Source organism: Merops nubicus, unplaced genomic scaffold (genome assembly GCF_000691845.1).
Source record: "Merops nubicus isolate BGI_N331 unplaced genomic scaffold, ASM69184v1 scaffold38283, whole genome shotgun sequence".
Lineage (NCBI taxonomy): Eukaryota > Metazoa > Chordata > Aves > Coraciiformes > Meropidae > Merops > Merops nubicus.
Genome location: NW_008601640.1, coordinates 459 through 9,467, shown reverse-complemented (window position 1 = coordinate 9,467; position 9,009 = coordinate 459). Strand labels below are relative to the sequence as shown.

The window sequence follows — 9,009 nt, the reverse complement described above, 5'->3', positions numbered from 1 at the left end:
GAGTTCTGCAACGCCAGAGCTCCGGTTCCTACACTCCAGAGCCTGGCACTGCAGACTCCTCTCAGGGCACGTGGAATGGGCTTTGCCCACCTCAGAGCTGTGGCTTGACCATGCAGACTGGGCTGTGAGGTTGAGTGACCTGCTCTTCCTCTGCACTCCTGGGCTGCCAGTGCTTGCTGCTTCTCTTCACAGTGATTCACTCGGTCTAATTTTGTTTCCTTCCCATTTGCTTTGTGCTGAGTGACCATATGAAAAATCTTGTTTAGTGTGAGTGCCCTGCCCCTCGGTTCCTCTCCTGGATTAGAGGCTGAACTTGGAGAACTTCAACTTTGGGCAGTTCTCTTAAACCCTGCTCTCATCTGCTCTGGTGGCATTTCCCTGCTGCAGAATGCAGGGAGGGGAAAAAGGATGAGAAGAGCTTAAATTTAAAGTCTTTACAAAATATTCTTCCAGCTTTTGGAGGAAAAGTGGTAAAGTTTGCTTAGCTAGTGGCAAATCCAGCAGCCACTTTGGGGACAATAGTCAGCAGCAATTCACCAGTAGCTGGGAGTTAGCCAGAGGATCTCTGGGCAGGGAGGATGCTGTTACACAGACCACTGCATGCTCTGGAGTCCCTCAAGCAGTGAACACACAAGAGCCACTAAGGAGCCACCTTAGAAAGAGATGCTGAAGAGGAGTCTGGTTCCTGCAGACAGCAGCACATCCCCTGTAACTGCTCACCCTGGGCCAAGGCTGAGCAGCTGCAAGCTTTTGCATGGGAGTCTGCTGGCAAACACTGGAATAACTAATAACTGGAGTTCTTGTGCTGAATAGCTCCTAGGTGGCCTTCACAGAACATTTGCCTAACAAATGGGCTGCAGATCACAGGATAAGGTGCAGCAGGCCTGCAGGCGCCTCTGACAACCGCTGCCTCTCCTTGAGAAGTGCTGTACTAGACTCCTTCAGCCAGGCCTGGATTCCAGCCTGCCCTTCCTTGGGCTGCTCCAGCACCGAGGGTGGAAGCAGCTACAAATCTTTTGCAAAATAACCCTGAGGTGCTGTCTTTGCTCTCCGGATGGACAAAACCACAGGACAGATATCATCAGGCAGCCTGTATGGGCTCAAGGACCCAGCTGTAGTTCTCCCCCAGGTCCTGCTTTGCTTTCTGGCTCTTTTTTTCTTCTTTTTCTCATCCTGCTTCCTCATAAAAGAGAAAAAACTTTGACCTGAAGTCTAAGATGACCCCTAATGATGGTGTAGCCCCTGTAGTCCCCCTCTGACTCGCTGAGGTACGGAGGGAAGAGATGCTCCCTAGGGAAGTGAGGCAGCTGAAGGGATCCAGTGGCCAGGGTGTAAATCTGTTCCCTGTGCTTCCTGCACTCAGCTGGGCTCTGTCTGCTGAGAGCTGGATGTGGCTCCTCAGGACGGGAGCAGCTCTTGTTCCTCCTGCTCTCCCTGCAAGCCCAAGGCAGTTCCCAGGTGAACAAGGAAGCATTTGGTTCCTTGCTGCTCAAGAGTCCTCTGCAGGCTCTGGAAAGCTTCTGGAAAGCTTTTTCCCTTCCTCTGGAGTAGGAGACAGTGGTACAGCAGTGCTGGGGCTGTTCCCTGGCCAGACAGCTCCTGCTGAGGTGCCTCTGCACACTGTCACTGCCAGGTTTTGGGTTGGGGCTGCGATGGGGAGGTGCAGCTGAGCAGCCTCTGGAGCAGTGCTCCAGCAAGAGAGAGCTGCTCCAACAGGCAGAGGGGGTGCTCTTGAAGTCTTACTCATTTGGGGTTATTGCAGTCTTGGGGTTTTTCTTCTGGAGCGTTTTGCACTTCCTACAGCAGAGTCTGGCTGGAGCCAGAGAGGACTGTGGCTTTGGGGCACTCTGCAGCACCTTGGTGTCAGGTATTCCACAACCCACAGTGAGCTGGCTGAACACTGTGACACTGAGCAGCCTGTCTCAGCAGACATGGGCAAACACAATCCATCTTTGACCTTGTCCTGAGTGCAGGCAGGATGATGTGAAGAGATACCCACTACCCTTTGTCTGCCAAAGCCTGTGTCAGTCTGCCTTGACTGCTTCCAACTGGCCCAGGATGGCCAGAGCCTTTCCAAGAGTTGTAACTGAAGTGAATAATGCTTTCATAAAAGAGGCAAAATAAATCTTCCTAAATGACAGAGACAACAGAGCATTCCTAGCTGAGATCTAGCAATAAATAGCCTCTGTACTGATGAGTCTGTATCTGGAGCCTTGAGTGCCAGAGGATCTTGTTTAAATTGAAGTAGGCTGACTCTGTGTTAATCATAATTAAAATCAGCCAGCAGGAAACAACAGATGCTAATCAGAGTTTAAATTTTTCTTGGAATCCTTAAGAGCTGGTTCTCAGGGGGAGCTATTCAGGTGTGGAGCACTTCATAGAGCTCAGATGGTAAACACAGGGTTAGGGGGTTGTGTTGTGGTTTTTTGTTGGTTTTATTTGTCTGGTTTGTTTTTAAATTGGCTACCCCAGTGCATTAACTAGAAATGACTCTGCTTGGGCTATGCTGCACCTACTGTCTGGAAAGCACTTAAGCTGACATTAAAATACAAACTGAGCCTCAAACAGCAGTACCAGTGAGCTCCCTGATGCCTGTGCATGCATTACTATTATGGGCTGCAGCAGCTCTGTTAGCTCTCAGATCTTGTCTTCTCAGTGGTTTGACCCATTTGTCCTGGGTGCAGGGCCTCTGCAAGCACCCTGGCCTGAAAAAAGTGAGCACAAGTCTGCTGCAAAAAAATACCTGTGCAGACAGTTTTGGTGGTGTAGGTTTAGCTCCGTGGGGTTATTTTGGTTGTTTGTTTTGGTGGGGTTATTATGTTTGTTTGTTTGTTTTGGTGGGGTTATTATGTTTGTTTGGCTTGGTGGGGTTATTTTCTTTGGTTGGCTTGGTGGGATTGTTTAGTTTTGAATGAGGGGAGGAGGAGGCATTTCAGAGATGACCACAGTAAGTTTCAGGAGATCTTACCCCTTCAGTCAGTAACGAGTACATGCATGTGTTGCAGGAATATTTTCAGAGTTCTCTGGACACTGGAGGCTTTTGATGCCCTTGAGCAAAACTACATGGGGTGAGGGAAGAGAAGAAGCAGCATACATGACGGGTGGCTTGGAGTGGCTGTGTCTGATTGTGCTGCCATGAGCTTGTCTTGGTCCTTCTCTCTGCATGTTCCCCTGTAGAAAAAAAGAATAATTTTTAAAAAAGAACAAGCTTTTCTCCAGTTTTTAGGTTTCCTAACTGGATTTTTCAGCTTATATCAGGTGGAGTTGTCTTCTTGAAGACCAAAGCTCTCTAAGTAGCTTTATGCCTGGAAGCCACTTCTGAGAAACTTAAACCACTGCAGTAGGAGTCACTTGTTAACTTCATAATTAACTACATGGAAAAAAAAAAACCATTGAATTTTAAACCTGATTTGCAGCCATTGTGTTTTCATGCTGTTTATGTTCTGGAGAGTGCTCAGTGTTTGGAGTTCTTCATTGAACATATTGCTGGCTTACTTCAGAAGCCGCTCAGTTGCTGTGACTACACAAAACATCTCTGGCCTTTTAGCAGAAGTTAGTAGCTTGTTTCTGTCAGAGTAAAGCAATCTGACTATAAATAAATAAAGAAACCTCGAGAAGACAGAGCACTTCTGGAGTCCATTATTGAGTAAGTGGTGCTGTCAAACTGAAGTCCAGTGGATGGTCCAAAGCCAGATAATTATTGCAGACCTTGACATGGCAGAACTAATTCATGTCTGACTGTCCATAAACAACATAGTGTGTTCTGGGCCTTTAATCTGTTGAAAACTGGCCCATTAAGCCCTGTCCAATGGAAGGAGTATCTTCTGGTTTAGCACTTCTCATTTGTTCCCCTTCCTTCCCCTCCCCTGCCCTCACAGCCTTAACTGCAGTTGTAGATGGTCCTCAGTGGGAGAACAAATTTTCCAAAGAAGTCTGGAGAGAATCCTGCAGAGTATGAAGTGAGATAAAAGATGTAATGCATCACAGCTTGACAGAGGACACAGAGTCCCCAGGAGCCTCCAAGTGGCAAAGAAGAACTCTTTCAAAATCTGCCCTCCTGACCCCTATTCCCAAAGGGCTCTGAAAGAAATGGATTGGCTTGACCTGGAATGTTTGGTCAGGGTTGCTCAGTCCTAAACAAGGCTGGTTGTATGTAATCCATCTGTTAGATTTGGCCTCACTTCCACCTCACTACATGGCACAGAAACCTAAATATTGCAGCTGGGGCTGTAAATCAGATCTGGACACACTTTGTTCAGCAGCAGCACTGGTACAGCACTCATTTTCTGCAGGAAGTCATTCCTCTGCTGAGAGGTGGTGGACAGATGACTGGATTGTCCCTATCTAGCAGAGGGAGAGTTGTTCTCGTGGACAGTTGCTAAGTCTGTCACCCATTTCACATGTGCTTTACCTTCAGTTGTAAGAATTGAAGCTAAGCAGAGTGCCAGCAAAGAGAATTTCCATTGGAAAATTGCTAGCAAACTGTTTTCTGCAAGCAATAAATCCAAAGGGCTTTTCTTAAGCCTTCCTCTTCCCCTGCTCTCACGTCTAGCTCTAGCTGAGCTTCAGGAGAATTGCATTCTTCTTCCAGAACTGGGGAGTTACTGGCTTGAAATGAGCACTGGGTCTGCTGTGGGCCTGGCAACGGCAGCCTCTTGGTCAAAGCCTTTGGTCACTCTGCAAACACAGAGGACTAACCCTGTCATCTGGAGTGCTGGTGTCTTCACCAAGCAGGGGAAGAGACCAGTGGCTTGGAGCAGTTGATGTTGCTCTCAGGGAAGCTGCTCAGTAGGTTGGAAATAACCCTTTGGGAAACCACCAGTTGGGTTGGAAATGTCAGTTGGGAAAATAAATGGCAGTTACAATTCTGGAGGTGCAGATCTCAAACTGGTTTATGTAATAGCCATGGAAATATATATATATATAAAAAAAATAACCCAAATATTTTTTCTTTCTTCCTAGGAACTCCAGCAGCTTAGCAAGCAATACAGCAATATCAAGCTTCTCCAACTGGGTGAGTAAGGGGCATAAACAGAAGTATGTTCAATTAAGGTGAATGAATCTTAAGAAACTGGTCTCCTGGGTGACCAGTAGCTGTGCATGACCTCCAGCAGCTGCAAAGAACCATCCTCCCCTTGAGGTAACACTGGGGAAACAGAATCTATGTCTTCTGGGTGTTGTCATCTTGGTGTGCTGCCTAAATGTCCCCATCCAGACTAATGTCTTAGCTTGGTTTGGCATGTGTTGTATGGGGACAGGTGACATTTGAAGCACACTGGTCACTGTGCCTGTTCCTGGCTCCTCTGTGCAGATGTGGTCTGTGAAAACAGCATCAAGAAAGTAGTCAAGGAAGTGGAAGAGATTGTGGGAGACAAAGGTCTGAACTGCCTCATTAACAATGCTGGCATCAATGTGCTTGCTTCCTTGGAAGAAGTCACAGCAGAGACAATGCTCACCATCTATGAAACCAACACAGTTGCCCAGCTGATGGTCACCAAGGTAAGACCTGGGAGGAATTGTGCTTAATCTGTGGTACTGGAAGAGGCTTTTCCACTAGTGAGGACATGTAACCCAAGCATTTGTCACCTTGGAACAGCTCAGTTACAGGTCTGACATCAACCTGCATGTCTAGAACAGCAAGAGATCCTTTCTATCTAGGATCTTTCTCTTTATTTAAATCCATCTGGTATGAGGACCCTTTAGTGGACAGGTTGGGCTTGAAGATGGGCAGAAGAGCCTGAAGGTCCTTGCTACTTACAGGTGGCTGTTATAAGGTTTCCTATGGTCCTCTTGTTTGAGGAGTCATCACCATTCTGTGCTGGTGGCACAGGGTTGTACTGCAATTCCTAGAGCAGAACCTGAGAGTTCAGAGTGCCTTGAATGGGCCAAGAGCAAGCTGACCACATTCAAACCAACTCTTCTTTCCACAGGCATTTCTACCCCTCCTGAGGAAGGCAGCCCAGCTGAGCACAGGAATGGGCTGCCACAGAGCTGCTATCATCAATATGTCCTCTCTTGCTGCCTCCATGCAGCTCGTCCAGGCAAATGAGATGTTCCTCAAGGTCTACCCCTACAGGATAGCAAAGGTTCGTGGGCTTCCCTGGGCTGTGCTCCCTGGGTTAGGACAGGCCTCTGAGTCAAAGACCACTCTGAGCTCAAGGTGATGATGGGAGGTGTGCAGCACCTCCTCGGGCAGGCTGGCACAGGAACTGTGCTTGTTCTTCACGTGGGTGGAAATGGGACCTGTGAAAGGTGGACATGTGGAGCAAGCATGCCAGCCTCTTAACAACAGGCTCAGGGGTGCTCTGCCACCATTGTGATGTGGATCTGCCTCAGAGGGACTTGGCATTCAGGAGAGAGCTGATGCCATCCAGTGTGTGTCCTGTTCACTGTGTTCCTCTCCAGCCCAAGTGAGACAGCAGGTGTGAAACTCAACAGAAGCTGTGCTGACCTGTACCTGGTAGCCCTGCTTAGTGAGAGGAGGGGTTTTTGGTTTTGTCACATCCAGAGACTGAGTTTGTAGGAACAGTCATGATTAGACATACAGTTTCTCCTACACCACCTACTCGTAAGCTGTTAATGTGCTTGTTTTCCCTGCTCAGAAGTAAAAACCTGAATGTTTATGTAGTGATTATTGCAGAAAAACAGAGTCCTTCTGTCAATATTATTTTCCCCACAGCTCCTTAGGAGTTTCAAATGCTACTTTATCTTCCATCATCACTCAGTTTCATCTTTGGGTAGTAAGCTGGTGGTGACAGAGCTTTCACAGTGCTCCCTGTAACAGATCCTGCTGAGAATGAAGCCCCCACTGAGTCTGGATAAGTTACTGTGATGCCATCACTGCTCCTTCATTCATCAGGAGAAAGGGAGGTGCCAGTGAGCTTGGCTTCAGCTCTTGCTCAAGGTTTGTAAATCTAGCCCACTAATGGATGGTTTTCACTCTTGCAGACTGCTCTGAACATGATCACCAGGTGTCTGGCTGCAGACTTGAAAGCGGATGGAATTCTCTGTATTTCTTTGCATCCAGGCTGGCTTCAGACAGACATGGGGGGAAACATGGTGAGTGACTTCTCTCTGAGAAGGTGGAAGTGTGACTCCCTTCCTCTCCCAGCCCTTGGGCAAGAGCCCACTGTACAGCCCAGCTCCACGTGCTGCAGAGGCACACTGTGAAATGTGAAAACACATCCCCCCGATTCTGGTAACTCCTGAAATGCTTTGGACTCTCTTCTGTTCCCAGTAATGATCTGAGCTTGCTTTGCTCTAGGCTCCCATGCAGGTGCAAGAGGCTATCCCAGGTATTCTCTCTGTCCTGGACCGTCTGGGTGAGAAGGAGAATGGTTCCTTCCTGGACTGGCAAGGGGAAACTCTGCCGTGGTAGAGGAGCAGAGTACACTGCAGGAGCACCACACCACTCACTGTTTGACTTGTGCCACTGATGTCTGTGTCTCTAGGGTTTTCTTAGATGCTAGCTGAAATAGCCAGTCTGATATCCAGCCTCTCTCTAGGTGTATTTGGAAGGGGAGGTGGCTGACTCTTATTTGGTATTGCTACTGCTCTGTTCTAATGCTTCCTGCAAATGCTGCTTAGTGATGGGCACCTCCTGGAACTGTCTGAAATGGGTTAAAAGCTGCAAGTTAAATCCAGGGGCTGGTTCCTCTTCGCTTTGCAGAGGTAGATGACCTGGGCTCAGAGTGAGGCCAGTGCAGCTGTCAGATCCCAGGATGTTCAGGCTGCTGGAGACATGTCTCTGGAAAAGATCCTTCCCTTTCCTTTAGTCCTGACTGAGCCAAGGCTGAAATTACCCAGCTGTAAACTACATGAATTTGGTACTTCTGTAAATTCCTCAGCAACCTCTGAGAGTCCCCAGGTTGAAAGTACAAACCAGGCACTTGCTTTGTTCCCAGTGGGTGACTAACATCCTGCTACGGGGGTGGGGATGTTGTTTTGTACATAGACTTCTGAAGTGTCTTCAATAAAGTCTTGTTTAAACAAATAATCTGTCTACTGAGCTATCTCAGGTAACTTTGCTGTTTGTGGGTTTCTCTTTGTAGGTTTCTTTTCCCTGGCCAGAGGATTTTATGTCTAGGCTGAGGGAAGCAGCTCACTGTGGCTGCCTCCTGTGGGCTGGATGGGTTTAACTTGGTGGGGTGTGCTTGAAACTGAGGCAGACCCTCGCTCTGGTCTGAAATACTAAAAGCAGCTGGTGAAAAGATCTTTGTGTTCTGGCTGAGGTAGGGATAAAAGCAAAAAGTTCTTTGAAGTCTGGGCCTGGCTTCAACCTCGCTGCCTCATGCCAGCTGATCAGGCACTTTCATGCTGTGCCAAGATGGTGCCTTCCCCCACCAGGTAAGAGAAGCCAAACAATAGCCAGGTAGGTGGGAGGGCTGGGAGTGGCTGTTCCTGGGCAGCAGCCACCCCGAGACCTGCCCAGGAGGCAGCTGGGGGTGCCAGCTGAGAGCCATCGAGCTTCCTCCTCAGAGGGGCTGCAGGACCAGCACAACCCTGATAAGGGAGGGGTGAGCTCTGCTTGGACCAGCTAAACTTTAGTTTGAATCCACCATCAGAGGCTGCTGAGTGGGGAGAAGGAGTGGATGTGCCTTCTGCAGCCTGCTGTGAGGAGTGCTGGTGGAAACCATCCCTGCTCTGTGACTCGGAAGGGTGGGGATGGGAGAGAAGGGATGGCTGCTGGGGAGGAGATGGCCTGGTAGCAAAAGCCTTGCAAGACCTTCCTCCCCTGGATGCTCAGGGTCCTGCTCCTGCCTGACCCTCTTGTGCTGCCAGGCTGAGGTGGGACCAGCACAGGCTGGGGTTAACCTGCTGAAAAAGAGCTTTGTGGGCAGCAGGTTAAGCATGAGCCAGTAATGGGCCCTTGTGGCCAAGAAGGCCAATGATCTCCTGGGGTGCATGAAGAGGAGTGTGGCCAGCAGGTGAGCAGAGGTTCCCTTTCCCCTCTGCTCTGCCCCGGTGAGGACACCTCTGGAGTATTGTGTCCAGTTCTGGGGTCCCCTG

At 48.9% G+C, this 9,009-nt stretch overlaps 1 protein-coding gene across 1 annotated transcript; it reads left to right on the top strand.

The window, feature by feature from the left end:
• Window positions 1-4,962: 4,962 nt before the first annotated feature.
• On the top strand, window positions 4,963-7,467 carry LOC103770777 (uncharacterized oxidoreductase C663.09c-like; the record flags this gene model as incomplete). The annotated part of the gene is made up of 5 exons (XM_008938053.1): window positions 4,963-5,014; window positions 5,312-5,499; window positions 5,931-6,086; window positions 6,949-7,059; window positions 7,265-7,467. Coding segments are annotated over 5 exons (621 nt in total), but the record flags the coding sequence as incomplete, so codon positions are not given.
• Between the last annotated feature and the right edge of the window lie 1,542 nt (window positions 7,468-9,009).